The sequence below is a fragment of the Phalacrocorax aristotelis genome, chromosome 5 (assembly GCF_949628215.1).
Source record: "Phalacrocorax aristotelis chromosome 5, bGulAri2.1, whole genome shotgun sequence".
NCBI lineage: Eukaryota > Metazoa > Chordata > Aves > Suliformes > Phalacrocoracidae > Phalacrocorax > Phalacrocorax aristotelis.
Window position 1 is genome coordinate 43,278,665 of NC_134280.1, and position 16,718 is coordinate 43,295,382.

At 46.5% G+C, this 16,718-nt stretch overlaps 1 protein-coding gene across 1 annotated transcript in view; it reads left to right on the forward strand.

The window, feature by feature from the left end:
• The first annotated feature begins 3,448 nt into the window (after window positions 1–3,448).
• The window catches only part of TWIST2 (twist family bHLH transcription factor 2), a 38,202-nt gene continuing 24,932 nt past the window's right edge, over window positions 3,449–16,718 (forward strand). Inside the window, exon 1 of the mRNA XM_075094169.1 lies at window positions 3,449–4,110. Coding sequence (XP_074950270.1) covers window positions 3,591–4,073 — 483 coding nt within the window. The 5' untranslated portion in view covers window positions 3,449–3,590 and the 3' untranslated portion in view covers window positions 4,074–4,110. The remainder of the gene's footprint in view (window positions 4,111–16,718) is intronic.

Consider the following 16,718-nt stretch of genomic DNA (forward strand, 5'->3'; position numbering starts at 1 on the left):
ACAAGGAATAAGCACTGCCACCAAAGCTCAGTCTGTGTTCATTTTTTTCCTCTAATTCAGAAATTTTAGGAGCCTGGCAATGGTAGTGGAACAGCAGCAGCATCATAGTAGGTGTTGCATTTAAACACGGCATTAAACTTTCCCCAAAACTACTTTTTATATCACTGTTTTTATTTTGTAACCTCTTTCCCACCCTGCTGGGGTAGCAGATAGGATGCATCCACCCTATCCCCCTTGGCCAGCAGTACCTTCGTACCACATAGGTCCCCAACAAACCTCTCGTACTCCCTCATACCACATTTCACCCAGGTCTGTGCACATGTAGACAGTGCCTTTGGTCCATTCCAATGGAAGATATTTGTGGTATTGTCAACATCATACTTAGCTGTAGCACTAAGTACTTCTAGGGGACTCAGCAGCCGTAAAGAGTACACATATACACAGCAGATCTGGATCAATACTTATTGGAGCAATACTCATTGGAGCCAGGCTTATAGACTTCATAATTATGACACAGCCAGGTTTCACCATAAATTATCCCTAATGAAGCCTGCCCAATATTAAAAAGCTTTGCACATTTAGAGGTTATGCACAGCAACAGCCCCCTTAAGGAGAAATCCTGCCTCACTTTGCCATGCAAACACTCCTTTGGGCTTGTTTGCAGAAGCCAGGGTGGGCTGTTCATTTATTTAATATAGCCATGGCATGTGGAGGAGCAAGGGGGTGCTCTGCCATGGGAGTCCTCTCCTGCTCTGCACCATGCAGCGCAGAGAGGCATGGCTGAGAGCGTGAGGAGCAGCAGCCTCTCAGCTGGACCAGGACTACACCATACGGCCACATACTTTTGCCACCACAGCTCCAGTGTGATGCTCAGGAGCTGCACGTCTCCTGCTCCGCTTGTATGCAATGGGCCTGGTGGTATCACAAAGGCAAAAAGCCTGTATGAGCTGAGGATCTGGCATTTTGAGATACATCCTCACAGTCCACCCCCAAAACGCCTCTGCTCCCAACCCCTAGAAGGACCAAATCTCACTCCCCAGGAAATCAAGTCGTGGTTTTCGTGGTCATGGCAGGGCAAAACAGAAATGCAGAATAAGTATTAACACACATCAGCAGAGCAGGGGGAGAGGAGAGGCAGCAATGAGCAGCTCTGCTCAGTCTCGCAAGTTTGGGTCTGCTCTGCTTGCTCCTGGTGCTCTCAAACACAGACCAAAATGCAGTCCTGCTCCCTCCCCAAGCAGCCTTTTGCAGACACCTAGAGCACCTTTGGGCAACATGCACTGGGTTCTCAGCCCCACAGCCCAACTGCCCTCCCATGCTCCACACATACCTGCAAATCCACAGCAGCTTACCACCATAAATGCGGTGCAAGCATGTGGAGGACCCGGTGCTGTTAGCAGGGAACCTGTTTGCTGGGAAAACTGCGCTCTTTCCAGCTGGCGAGCAGAGTGCCCCTCCGGTCTTCAGTGATGGTTTCTCTTAATACTTGGAAATACAAACCAAATACCCCTTACAAGGGGTGTTTTGCTCTCCAAGGTGCAGTTTCACATCGGCACCACTATCGACAGTGGTTTATTTCGCTTACGGGACAGCCTTTACTCAGGTTTCCCCCGTATAAATGTCTCTTGTCCTAACTCAGCAAAGGGTGGAATCTGCCTTCGGGTCTGTGGGGCTGGCAGACGCCATCCCAGCTCCCCGTACTCATAGACCTGCAGGTCACAGATGCAGAGCAATTGCCAACCCACAGCCCCAGCCGCCAGCTCTGAGCCCTTCTGGAAACCTGGCTTTGGGGTGCGAGCGGCAGAGGTACCTGTCCTATCCAACTCGCCAGGGTCTTAAATTGGATTAAAAATCTATTTGCAGAACTGCCTTGCTTTCCGACTTCTGTGCTGCACCTGAAAACCTTTCCTTTTGAAAGCAAACACAGGCTCTCCCCAGGGGCTGCCTGGGGAAGTCTTTCCACTATAAACATTACCTACCAGTAGTGGAGTCAGCCCCAGGCAAGCCAAAATTCCTTCTCCTACCAAGGAACACTTTCCAATCAAACCAGACATTAGTTTTTCCATTAATGAGTGTTGATACCTACTGGAAAACTTGCAAATAAATCCACTCCAAACTAGTTCTTCTGATACAACTTCTACATTTTACAAGTTTCTTTTGTCTTATTTTTATTATAGTTTTATTTTGTTTTCCTGCTCTGTATTGAAAACATGATCTTTGCTGCTCAGGAATGCATCTGTTCCTGCAATTTGGGCTTTAACTGAAATCATAGGTCCAAATCTGATTTTGCTCTGCCTTAGCTCCACGGAAGCAAGCAGAGTTTTCCCACATTTTCCCTGGTGTGATGGAGAGGAAAAATAGATCCCTTGTCTTCTGTTTGATACATCAGAAACCCTGGAGCTGCTACCACAATTTTTATATGCTGGGATACCATGATTTCAACAGCGGGATATTCTAGAGGAAAAGACATCCTCCTACCTACCTCGGCTCTTGCTTCCCCGAAAAATACTGTTTGATATTTAACGAGGGAAAAAACAGCAGGCAGATGGACTGCGTGGCCAGCATCGCCTCTCCGGGATATTCTCCGTGGGGTTTTCTACAAACTATTAGCTGCTTTCCAGATGATGATATTTTGGGCTCCGCTTGGTTAGTCCAGGAGGGTCTTTCCATGTACCCCATAAGTAGGGGGCTTGGAGGGTCTACTCCCAGCTGTCCTCAAACCTTCCCCCTTCCCACAGCTCAGCATGCCCAGGGGACTTCTGCTGCCCCAATGTTCACCCTCTGGGACCAGGAGGCACATCCCCACTTCATCTCCACAGGGCAGGGAGTTTGGGGAGAAGGGTGCTGCAAGGGCAGCTTGCAAAGGGGCAGCAGGGGGTTTGTAAGACCCCCAGCACCAGGCAGTGCAAAATAGGGCACCGTTTTACAAAAATGGGGCACCTTCTGGGCAAGCAAGTGCTTGCATGCCCTGCACCCCAGTTCAGGCAAGGTACCGCTGCAGCTGAGCTGGAGGGCTGGGAGCGGGACCCTCAGCAGCATGGTCTGAGCAGCAGCCTGCAAGCACTCAGCAAGCAGACCAGCACCCCAAAAACCTTGGCAGGGGGGTTAACCTGGAGGGGTTGCTGCAAATTCAGCATCTATGGGGGGGTGGGGGGGGGGGTGGTGGTGCTTGCCAGCTATCTTTTATTCGAGGTGCATTCCCAAGATTTTAGTTAAGTGTAACATAAAACTGTGAAAGTTTAGCAGGGGAAAAGCTTTCCTCCCACTGACCTGGCTGGCCAATCAGAAGGGAGCCCCGCACCTCCCTCACTTCTGACAACTATTTAGCAACTGAGCTCAGCTAAAGTTTCCAAAAAGTTAGAATAACTTCCTCTCTCCAAGACCTCAATTTTTTGCACAACCCCAGTCCTTGAAATAAGAGCCCTTCAAGCAACCTGGAAAACGTTTGGTCAGCAAAAAAAAAAAAAAACACCCTCCTGTTTTTCCAAAGGATCTGTCTCAGGAATTTAAAGCACATTTAAGACACACGCACACTCACATAACATAAGGAGGGGGGGAAAGTCTCTTCCCCTCCCCTTCGTGCAGAAAGCATGGAAGAAAGCTCCAGTTCTCCTGTTTCCCCTGTGGATAGCTTGGGGACCAGTGAAGAGGAGCTGGAAAGGCAGCCAAAGAGATTTGGCAGGAAGAGAAGATACAGTAAGAAGTCCAGCGAAGATGGCAGCCCCAACCCAGGGAAGAGGGGGAAAAAGTCCAGTCCCAGCTCCCAATCTTATGAAGAACTGCAGAGCCAGAGGATCCTGGCCAATGTCAGAGAGAGGCAGAGGACTCAGTCGCTCAATGAAGCTTTTGCTGCCTTGAGGAAAATCATCCCCACTTTGCCCTCTGACAAACTCAGTAAAATCCAGACCCTCAAGCTGGCGGCACGGTATATAGACTTCCTCTACCAGGTGCTACAGAGCGACGAGATGGACAGTAAGATGACGAGCTGCAGTTACGTGGCTCACGAGAGGCTGAGTTATGCCTTCTCTGTATGGAGGATGGAGGGAGCATGGTCCATGTCGGCCTCCCACTAGCCACCGCCTGGGCCAGGCGAGCCCAGCTGCCAAAGGGGTAGGTACCGATTTCTCTTCTCCTGGATGATGCTCCGTGTCCATCTGGCTGCAGGACGGGGAGCCCATGGCTCCCTTTGCTAGCCTGGCTTTGCCGTGGGGCTCGGTCCTACCTAGGGAATGGTGGCACAGGTCAGTGGGGCACGGGGATGCTGCTGGGCAAGGGGTTTGGGGCCACCAAGCTGGAGGCGAGAGGGGCAGTATAGATGTGTCCGGCCCCCTCCCGCTCCCCTGCGCCTGCAAAAATTCAAAAAAAGAAACTTCCAGGCAGCCAAAAATGAGATATGCCTCATTTTAAAAAAAAAAAAAATCAGCATGTTTCCGCTCTGCATGATGGAGGAACCGAGACGGGACCGGTGTTGAGAGTTGGTTGATGAGGGATGGGGGGGAAACCGTTGCTGCATGAGATCTGCCAGAAAGCACTGCTTCGGGGAATGGTTTGAGAGGAAAAGGCAATCAGCACAACAGGATCTGAAACAGCTGCCGCCTGCGCCCGAAAAATCCCATGCTGAGCCAGTGGTCCCAGGGTAGCCGCATCTTCCCCTGGCTGGGGTGGGACCAGGGGGTCTGCAGGACCCAAGCAGGGTTCAGCAACAAGTTTGCACTCAGTTGCGCTTCTCTTAAAAGAAACAAGCAGCAGATGTCTGCTACAGCACCGGGCTGTGCCCCTTCCCCCTCACACAACAAAAAGCAAACAAAGATAGAAGAAACTTTGCCAAATTTTTGTATTTGTTCAGTTTCCCTTCCCCAAAATGCCAGTAAAGCAGAGGCTAGTGCTAGATGTAGTTTCTTATTTACTCTCATCACTAAAACCTTCCTCATAATTTTCCATTAGCAGAAAACTACTTCCTCTTAAATTGCCTTTTGTAATATTTGGGGAGGGAGAAATAAACATTAAGAACAGAGGGGGAAAAAAGGCCCTTAATAACACCCTCATCTCAAACTAATTAAGCAGAGCAGCTCTGCATTGTGTCAGCAGGAGTTTGCATACGGCCAGTCGCTCTCTGGGGCTTGATACATAAAGCAGAGCCTGCGAACCCAGCAAACATTCAAAAGGGAAATTTGCACCCCCCCATAACAGCGCAAATGATGTAAAATGAAACAACTTCATCATGCAGAGAGTCGGCTCCTTAAAGATGAAAAGAAAGTTTACCCCAGCCCGTTGGCCAGGCTTTTTTAAAGAGATGGATTTATCTTTGTTTTAGCAGCAATTAATAGCTTATTTAAAGAAAAAACAATCTTGATGAAACTACACCACTTTGTCTGAAAAAGCCAAAAAGTGTTCAAGCAGGGCTTATTTGTGGTGTAAAATGTGGACTTAAAACAATTTTAGAAACCGCTTCAAGTAAACACTTTATTTGCACCCTGAAATGGTTCGCATTTTGGTGCTGCAATTTGGCTTTCCACACGCTCTTCTAGAGAGCCCCCAAAGTGTCAGGCTGTTTAAAAATTGGTTACTCTGTCCATTGCACAAGCTGCCCATTTAGTTTTGTTTAAATAGGAAATGCTGTTGTCGTGGGTTTTACGGCTATTACTGGTGTTACTATTTTTTACATGCTGTGCCCTAATTTCAACTGCAAAAAGCCAAAATCGAGTCACTTTTAAAAAGGATAAACCCTCTGTTTATAAAATGGAGTGTCTTTTCCCATGCTAATTTAGCCTAAAAGCTACAACAAATAGATTAAAAAAACCCACATGCAAAAACCTAGGCTTCTTGTCAAAAACAGATGTAAGATGTCCTGAACACATTTTTCTTCAGCAGTTTAGATTGGCTGAATAGCAAAGTGCTGGGATGGAACAATGCATTTGTTCTGTTGTTTCCCAAACGATGTGCTGCCATTAGCCAATGATAGTTTTAAGACTGTTATCTAATATACAACCGTTCCTCTCTATCACACAGTACTTCAGCAACAAAACCTGCCTTTTTTTTTTTGACCATATTAACAATTCAACCAACAGTGATTTTTAATAAGCGTTGCTCTGACAGGGCAGATTTTAGATGTAGATGCTCAGATTGTCCCTATCTAAATGAAATTATGAGCAATATTTCAGACTGCACAAAAACCCACGATGCAAAGCCAAACCCCGACATGTTTTCAGTTTGCTTCAGAGTGAATTGGTATTTGGCATCTTTGCCACAACCCGACTTCCAGCCTGGTGGTTAGAAGTGGCTTTATACTCTGTGTTTGCCACCGCTATAGAGAAAGGTCACCTTTCCCCAAGCCCCTGGACTTTCCCCCTTTGCCTCTCCTTTTATGCCTGTGTGTGCGCACACGCGTGCGGTTTAACTGTTGAAAACGTTGTTGACAAATGGCCTGGTGCGGTACGGTGTCAAATTCTATCATTTATGGCGACAAAAATTACATCTGCCAGCAAAAAAAAACCCTACAAGATCCTCGAGAAACCCTCTAAAATGGGCAAACTTTGCTGGGTGGTGTGTCACAGACTTCTGCATGGGTATGTCCCAGCCAGAGGAGTTTTTAATGCATAACAGGGGAGCAGCCTGTGCAGTCTTGATGGCAAAAAAACCCCTTAAGAAATAAGTACCTGAATCTGGGATCAGTTCCTGCCTTCCTAGGGAGTAGCGAGCACTGCAAGTGTTGGGTGAGAATGAAGGGCTGAGCTCCGTTTGCGGCAATCCAGCCCAGCCATCCTCCCTTTTCCCTGGGTTTTGGGAAGAGATAGGCAAGGAAAGGTTTCCTCCTTGGAGGATGAAAAAAAAATCAGAAGAGGTTTTTTTTTATTAGAAAGTCAGAGCCTTGGAAAGTAGTAAAATGCCACCTGGTCTTTGCAGATGCCAGCGGGTCGCTGATGCTCGGTCCTCTGGCCACAAGAGTTTTTCCTGTGTGCTCTGTGTAATTGCAGACAACTTACTCCAGTAGTGTCAAGAGAAGCAGGCACAGCTTTGTATTTCAATTAACACAATATGACATTTCAGACATGTGAAGCCGAGCCTTCCTCACTCAAAATCTCCCCATCCTCATTGCCAGCACTTGTGCCCCTTCCCTTGCAGCCACCTTTCTCTTTTCTCTTCAAGATGTTCAAGATGCTATAAACTGCAAAAAAAGTGTTTCCTTTTATTCCATTTAGTAGGAAAAAATACTGTCCAACTGGGGCGGCAGGGGCAAAGTGTAAAGGACAATGTAACCCTAACCCTTGTCCCAGTAAGACCCGTCTGCCAGCAGCCTCCTCCTTCCCACCCGCCACAGCAGGGCTTGGGATGAGCGCTTTTCCTCCTCTGGGCTGGAACTGGGACTAACAACACCTTTCCCATCTTTTTTGTGCTGGGGAAGCCATATACATGTGCATGTGGTACGCAGCCCTTTTACCAGTGCCCCTTCAGAATTTCAGGGCTGTTTCCAGTATAAAATGCTAGCATCCCATTTCATTTTGTCCTTAAAGAAGCAAACAGATGTTATCTCTGCTGGCCCTGGGAACAATCTAATTCTATAGTTTATGAGAGCAGTACAGTTAACTGGGGATGTTGTGACACTGGAACTAAGCCCTTTTTGTCCCAAAAGCCCTTTTTTTATATGCATCCTTAGAAAAATGTAAATATGCTTCCTTGACAGGAAGGATTGTAAAGTTTGGTATTTACATTAATAGGCTTGTAGTGGGGGATTTTCATCTTAGTATGTTTAAAAGCCCAGCAAAATGCATTTCGGATCTTCTGTTTACGTTCATGTCTCTTCTTGGGAAAGAAGAAATCTGTTACACAGCGGACACCAAATATATTGCAGTCAGCCAGAAAACACTCAGGCTCAGAGACCTTTGAAAGAGGGTGCAAGGAAAATGCTCCAGAGAAGGAGACATGCAGAAGACAAATCTGCCATGGGCTAGATGCATATAAACTAGTTACCAATCATAAATAGTTAGAGACACACATGGTGGAGGGAAAGTGTTGGATCAAAACTGAAGGACTGCTTAGAAGGGCGGCAAAAGCATGTTATTACTTAGTCTTCTGGATCCAGGGCTGCAGTAAAAGCCTTACTGGGAAAGATGTGCATTGAAGGGTCATTAAGGGAACAGTTAAAGCATACATTTTAGCTAAGTAGACCTAATTTGTCTTCAAATTAGTCATCCTCACACCAGTCATCTGTGCAGAGTAGCTCTAATCTTAAGAGTATATGAAGCATCCTCATTAAAACAAAAGGGAAGGACCGAAACGCTGCTTCTTTGCAACCTCCCTTCACATTCCTTCCTTCAGTACTTTTTGGGGCTTATTTCATGGAGTTATAGGTAGCAGTGATAAATTAGCCTTAGAGATCACAGCAGCCTCTTACAGAGCTGGGACAGATCCTGTAACCAATGCTGAAATATCTTTTGGGGACATTTCTTATCACTCTTTCCCCCTAGCAATATAATTATTTTTATAGCTATAGCTCTAAGAATCATTTCCATGTGGTTCAGCATGACTTTGAAATCTCCGAGCCTGAAATCTCCAAAATTTATGTCTTGCTGTAGAGCCGTAGGAATAGTTTGATGAGGCCATGAACATGTAAGGGAACACCACCACAACCCTGAGCACAAAGCAAGCTCGACATGTAATCAGGGAATTACAGCTGCTGGTTGGGGAAAGCACACATTTTGGGTAGCTTCTCCCTCCCGCTCCAGTCTTTGCAGAAGATTAGGAAAGGAAAAAGCTGATTAAAATGAAGTCCTGTGCCACAAAAACATGCTGAGCCATATCTTCAGTTGTCTCTGAACAACCTTGCTGCTCCTTTCTAGCTGCCAATCCCATCAGACATCTCAGTGAGCTGCTTTATGTGACTTGGGAAGTGCTGTACACCATCACTAATGATTACTACTTAGGCAAATTTGGAAGTGAGGAAAAACAAGAAGTCCTCCAGCTAGATATTAGCAGCCTCAGGCTAATTAATAATTAGTTCAAGAATTAAAACAGTAGAAATATTTGCCAGTGAAAAAAACACTAGACACTAACATTTAATTAGATTTGTAGTTGTAGAAGATGACCACTTAGCAACAACCACTAATCATACACAAATTACAAATTAACTCAGCCAGCCAATAAATCAAAGCAAGGCAGCTTTTACCCTCATATCCGTCTCTTTAACCACTTCCACGCCAGACCTGGCTGACAGCAGCCGTTCCACCCAGCCCATGGCAGGGCACAGCAACAGTGCCATCAGGGCCAGCTTTTGCAATGCCCTTGTCCCTGCAAGGGGAGGCAGTTAAGCAGCAAAGAGGCTCTTCTCCAGCAAGCACCCTCTTAGCTGGGCTCTGTTAGGCTCTACTTAACATCCCTGGCACTGCTAGCACTTATATTTTCTCTCTGTACATGTGGACAAGCATGCAAGGCAGGGGATCAGAGCTCTGGCAGCTCTATGGGATGTGCTTCTCCTGCATTAAAGAAGGGCTTTCTTTGGGGGTTGACTGTTAGAGGATGTCTCTAACTTTTTTCATGATCTGCCACCCTTAGAGTCCAAGGCTTTTAGCATTTAGCAGTAAGGGGAGTTTTCCCTTGGGAAGGAAAAAAAAATCAGCCTTTCTCCTCTGAATATCAGCCATCATATCATGGGATACAGAATCAGGAGCCTGGGGACAGGAGGGTGCAAACAGGACAGGGAGAGTTTTAGTACCACTCCCGTAACAGTTGCTTATTTAACATTTTTAAGTCCTATAGCTAACAGAGGGTTTCAAAGAGACCATTAGGTCCCTGATCCCTCTGGACAGCCCTCCCAGACTTCTAAGCCTTTTAGGTGGAAAGGGTGTTTTGGTCTATTCTTCCAAACTGACCCCAGGAAAGGCAGCGCAGATGCTTTCCCAAGCCAGCAGCCAGTGAGTGTTTGTCAGAGCACAGGCTCTCATCCTGCCTGCAGGCAGTATCTCCCCAGGAAGGGGGCAGCTGGGCACCCCTAGATCTCCCGGGCGTTTTGTTTGTGAGCCTTCACACCATTCAGGATTCTTTTTTTTTTTTGCTTCTGCATTTCAGAAAGGGATGAATTAGGCAAACCCAGTCTCACACAGCTTGCAAAAGTGGTCAGACATCAAAAAGAAAATAACCCTTGTGCCCTGCGCTGTACGGTGAGCTGGAAGTGAACTATAGTCCCTCCTCTTCCATCTTCTCCTCTCCATCTTTTGACCACAGCTTGGAAAACAGAAAGAGAGGGGTGGGGGGTGGGAGGGAAGAGACAGATGTCTACTGGTTCAGCTCAACATATATTTACTGGAAGGGGTCCAGTAAGATTGTACTAGCTTTAATTTAATTCCTAATAAGAATTCCTAACTGAATGCCTTATTAACTGCCACTCCAAAGAAGAAACTCTACCGTTTCCTTAGAAGATATTAGACCTGCCAAATACATGCTTTAAAATGTATGAATTAGGTTCTGGATTAATTTAGCCACCAAAAATCCTCATGCAGTAATTTATGTGATTATACATTTGGTTTAAGCTGTTCTGGCCTCCTTTAAACATCATATGTTTATGCTTAAACATAAACAAACCTAATTGCACAGCTAAGAAATGCAGGGGGATCACGGCTGTACTGAAGCTCCTGTTAAAAAAGAAATCAGCTGATCCAGCTTAGAAAATTTGGTAGGGTGGGATGGAGCCACAGGAAGAGGCTTTCATGCAGAAAGCAGCATTTTGCATGGCTGGGGGAATTCCGACGCATCCGCATGCATTATCCCCAACATCAAGCTCCTTAATAAAATTAATCTGCCAGAGGGATCTCACACAGCCAAACATGCACATTTAGGACTGACCCTTATTGCATGTTTCATGTGCACCATGATGAAATCTTGCTGTGTAATATGGCTCATTAGAAGAAATTCCTGGCCATGAGGGGAAGCTCAGAAAATCACAGGGATGTTAGAATAAAAAACACAGCAAAAAATAAGGGCAGACTCAGGAAAAAGGCAAACAGGCATATGCTTCCCAGCACACAATTTGCCATTGGTAACATGGTGGTTTAGGTAAGAAAGTACTTCTCTCCCCCTGCAGAGAGCATGCCTAGGGAGCACTACAGCACCTCAACACCCCCGTGCCATCACCCCACAGATGCTGTCAGGAGTCTGCTAACCCCACAGAACAAAAAAACACACTCTGAATGTGGTCAGGGCAGAGAAACAATGAAATGACATTTCATTGCCAAAAGGAAAGCGACGAAATGCAGAAACTGTGTTTTGTTGCTACTCCTCTGCATTTTGCCACTTTCCTTTCAACATCTAAACAGTCCTACCCCACTGCGCTTACTGCGCACCACTGCCAAGGGTGATATGCCTATATATATAAAAAAATAGCACTTATAAGTGCTGCCCATTTCAAAAAAGCTACAAGCTCCTATTCGGGCCTTCAGAGAAAAGACTGAGGGAAAGCAGTGCTGCAGGCTGAGCTATACATGCTGCAAGGCCCAGGAGGAGCCCCAGCATCCATGGGTGCTTGGTGATGCCACCCACACCAAGTACAGGGACAGAGCGGGGTATTGTCCTCACATTGCTGGATGTGAGCAATACACCCTCTTACCAGCATTGCTACAGGTACAGCGGGGCTCCCAGGAGAACTGCATCTGGGGCACAATCAAACCGTTAATCAAAGGAGTAAGATGGGGAAAACAGCTTCTTGGTGTGTCAAAACTGAGGCACTGTCTCTTTACCCCCCCCCTTGCCCAGTTCCCAACAGGATGCCCAGCACCACCTCCATGCCACATACACTCCAAATTGCATCCCACAGGCACCTTTTGCCAACTATTCCCAAACACACAGGCAAGCCTGCCCAGCAGGTTGTGGCACACCAGCCAGTGAGTGCCAGAAATAGAGCCTGTGAGAGAATATCTGCATTGAACCAGAGAGTTTTCAGCTATGGCAGTAGCTCTGGGAATACCAGGTAATTACCACCTTCCCAGTAAGATACTGGGGCATACCGGGATAAAAGCAGGCCAGATGGGAAAACAATGTCTTAAATCTATGCATACAACATATTGATGTGCATTTTTATACATTAGATAAGATTGCTGTTCTGCATCTGTTAAAGTTTATTATTTTGCTTGATGAGCTCAGGAAATTTCTGATATCATTGGGTCTTTTTTTGCTGCCTTTAATTGCAAGTGCAATGCTTCCGGCACAACCCTGCAATCTCTGCTTTCAAAGTTCTCTTCCAGCTTGGTGGGGGTTTACACACTGAACAATTTTGCAAGAGGTTTTTTATCCTTTGCCACTAGAAGGGCTGTTTAATAGATTCCTGTTATTACCAGCACTAAGTAATCTCTTTTGTACTGTATGGGCCTGAAGTGTTCACTCTTGGAGGGGAGCTGGAGTGTGGCTGAGCATCTGCTTTCTCACCACCTTCCCCATAGAGAAGTGGTGAGCTTGCATTTGGTTTTGATGCAGAGAGGTGGTTCAGAGCACCAGGTTTTGAACTGTTCAAGCTGTAGTTTGTGCCACAAGAGCAAGGGAGATCAGGGCATCCCTTCCAGTGATCCCCTCAGAAATGGTGAAAACACACAACCTATCAATCACTATTCCTTGCGATAACACGCACAAAGGAGTTATTCAGCACTGTTCTACATGTTCATGCCAGGGAAATTAGTGGTGAACAGTAATTATATTTTATAATATGGCACAGGTACCCCCAGGCAATGATGCTGTGTGCCCAGAGGGCTGGGGGTACATGGTAGCATTTTCAGCTATGAATTGGGAGCTCAACACACATTGATTTTCAGTAAGACTGAGTTAAATCCTAAAATTCTACTCATAAGTGCTGTTTTGTAAATCAGGCAATACTTTCACTCTCAGTGGGTGGCAAAAGGTAAATAGTTTTAAGTGGTTGAAGAGCTGAAGGGAAACAGACATGGCTTTGACAACTAGCTATTTCTTAGCCATTAATTATATCAGAATGAAAGAGAAATGGCTTAAAAAAGCAGTCTTCAAATGTATTTCCCTTTTCTGATACTGATTTCTCAAATATGTTGTTATTGGCCCATTTTCTGCTGCAATTAGAAAGGTTTTTATGAGTACCACATAACATCTGAGCATGTGTGCATACAAGTCCCAAGTACATTTTAGATCTGCCCACTCATCCCTGCTCCTACAGAAAAGAAAACCTCCTGTTTATAGCATGTTCAGCACTATTTCCTGGTGCCGTAATTTCACCAGCCATGCAAATCGGTTATGATGTATCTTTGTTGTCTAGTGCCATTGTTCCTAATCTTTCATTTGAACACTACTACAAGAGCTCTTGCATAGCTTTAGCAACATCTGCATTACTTTAAAATACAAAACCTCTTTCTAGATAGGAAATCCACAGACTCCCCCCTCAAATACTCATCCATTGCACTGATCAGTCTGCCCTTCAGCTCTTCTTTATTTCAGACACATCCTTAGAATTGCACACGCTGCCAAAATATTTCAAAACAAGAAGCTTTTTGTTGTTTTTGCTGTGCCACGGCAGCAGACCCAGACTGACAAAGAAGCTTGGAGAACCCCAGAGGAGCAATTCCATGCAAGCTCTCCCATTGCATGCAAATATGCAGCTCATCTGTGCAATCTGCAGTACCCTATGCCGGGCAGCCCCAGTACAAGCCTGTCTTAACACTGTATCTTAAAGAAGTCCTCCAAACTGCACCCTCCCCACGCAAAGGGTGTTTGCCCATGCTGTCCACACAACTGACTTGTCCGTGGGGCTGGCAGAAGCCCCTGGTGCAGACAAGCTATAGGGCCCATGCAGCAATCCTGCATCCATGCAGGCAGCAAGCACAGGGCAGGCTCCTGGGGATGGGGTGGTGTCAATCATGCCCTGGAGATGGACACAGTCCTTCATGGGACAAGGCCAGTATAACCCAAATGTACTTTGGCCAACACCGCCATGGTGGATGCGAAGAGGGAGAGGAGGAGAGGAAAGCTTTCTGGACCTCTTGCAGGGAGCCCAGGCCAGGACTCAATGCCTAAATCTTTGCAGGGAACTTTGTTGATGGGACTGCCTGGGGCACGGGTGAGTTTTGAGTTGCTCCATTGTTCTTTGTAGGTGCAAACACAGCCAGTGGGGCACCTGCAGCTCCACAGTCATGGCACAATCAGGGACGTGACTCAGGAAAGTTGTTGGCCCAGTGATGGAACACACAGCAAGGGTTTTGCCCCCAGGCAAGATCACTGCTTCCACCTGGTTCACTTCTTGCAATCGTGCAAGAGAGCTGGCCATGGCATGGGGATGCTGATGCCAGGAAAGACAAGTCAGCTCCAGCCCAAGTGCTCAGCCCTTCAAAAGCACTGTTGGGATCCCAGCCTTTAACCCTCATCCCCCACCCCCAACATCTCACAGCAGGACAGGACCCCTCAAATTTGGGCTCTCTACCTCTCTGGCTGCCAGCATCCCAGCACCACATAGGGATATAGCACCATTAAGCTTTAAACCAGCAGGTACAGGAGGCATCAGATAGGGCTGAGAGGCAGATGGCTGTTCCTCCCATTTTCATTTTCTTAGGAAACTAAGAAATTTTTTTTTTTAAAAAGCATCTGGCAGCAAGCAGAGGGTGGGGATCCCTGCCAAGGCCTGGACAGCTGTACCTTCTTCACTAGCAAGTTGTGTGATCAGCAAGGGCTGTGCTGAAAGCCAAGAGGAGTTACCATAGCTGCCACATTGCATTTTGCTGATCCTCCCTCTGGGAGACACCTTAAAGAAACAAACCCACCCTAACAGCTACGCCAGCACTTGCACTCTGCCACGCATCAGAAGAAAACTATGGGTGACCTCTGAGAGTTTGTTTTGTGTTGGGTTCCCCCCCCCTTTCCCCATTCTCCAGCATTTCTGATCCAAGATGAGGGGACAGGAGAATAGTTTATACAAAACTTTTTCCATTTTCTGCAGCCTTGCTTGCATACAAAAAGGCCGCCTGCCCCTCCCATTCATGGCCCCGGCAGTGCTGCCGTGGCCAGACCTTCCTAACAGCTTGAAATAACTGAGGAAATTGTGCAAAAACCCCAGCAGGTCCCATCCCACCCGGCTGGAGGCACGCACAGTTCTGCAGCTGGTACCGATCCACCCCAGCCTGCGCCCTTGCATTGCATATCCAGAAGCTTTTGCCTGGTGGGGTCTTAGAAATAACAGAAGGGAAGGGACACATCAGGAAGAGGGAGGGAGCTGTGATGAGCATGGTGGAGCTTTGAGGAGCACTGATGGGCTGTGCCTGGCTCACAGCAGATACCCACCAGGAGCATTCCTGCAAGTCCCAGGCAAAGGCTGGGGGAAACCGCCACTCCCTTCCCAGCAGATCGGGTAATGACATGAAAGGCTCAGATCTCTTTTTAAACAGAAACAGACATTTTTTCTTCATTTTCTTTAGAAGAGACCTGTTTCCAGGTGTTATCCCTGTTCTATCCATCCCCTACATGACAGCCAAGCACTCCCCAGGCTTCAAGATTTATTTTCAAGCTTATCATTGAAACAACCTTCTGACCTTCAAAGCCTTCTTTCACATATCCTGCCGCGTGTATTCTTGTTCCCATTATAAAGTTCATTTTTCTTGAGATATCTCCAAGAGATACTTCCAAAGAGCTGTGCTTGCTCCAAAACCATACTGAGGTACCCATTTCCCAAACTGTTACAGAAACATCTCAATGATGCACAAACATACTTAGCAGCTCTCCCTATCCTAGCAGCCCCATAATTAGCAGTTTCCCAGGCTCAGAGATCTGTAAGATGAAAAAGGTGGAAAGTCACAGGAGCACTGCACAGCTTGCTCCTGGGCTCTTGCTGACTCAGCATCTACTGGCACTAGAGGGCAGGATACACTGTATTAAAGAGTAAGGTGGGTTTAAGGTTTCATCCAAGGGGCACATCCCACGTATATCTAACAGAAAACATGCAGCAGACCTGGGAGCAGCCAGGAGCTGCCTCACTGCAGAAAGCAAGGAGGACCTGAATTTTGCACCAAGCCCATCCCGCAGCAGTGATCATCAGGACAACAGCCTCCCAGGTTATTTAATTTAGGATCAGAATGTCAGATGGCATCAGAGGCACTTCCACCACCTCGCAGAGTCACAGCTGCCTGCTGCTGTGACAGCCACGTAATTCAAGGTGAAACATTTTGCCTTGCAAAGAGGATGCTCTGAGCAGTATTTACTAGCTGCTGTGCAGCAGTTTCTGATCAAAAGCATTTGGCAGATCTGTGCATAGGCATGGACAAGCTACACTGGAAGTGCTGTAGCTTAGATTCTTGGAAATAACTTCATGCACATTGACCAGCTGATGCTCAGACAGTTGTCAACATACCCTTTCTTTATAGGAAAATGTTTTTTTAAAAAATCTCGTTACTTTCTCTGGTGTGTTTTTCCATGTGTATGATTAAAGCTGTACTGTCTTCATCTTAATGGGGGTTTTTTAGACTAGCTCCAAACAAAACAGTACAGGTTTACTCCATTCTTTTATCAACAGCCACTTCAATAAACAACAAAAACTTTAAAAGGTTACTCCAAGCACATCGTGCAGTGCTGTTCTTTCATTAGTGGAAGCCTCATAGAATTGGCAGGCTTCAAGAGCAAGGTAATTTGTGGTCTAAACACAAGAAAAACTTCTCTCAAGCCTCCCAGGCCTCCTTGCAGAGAGGCCCTAGTCCTACAACCATGGCGTGCCACTCTGCAGCATGGTGGATGCA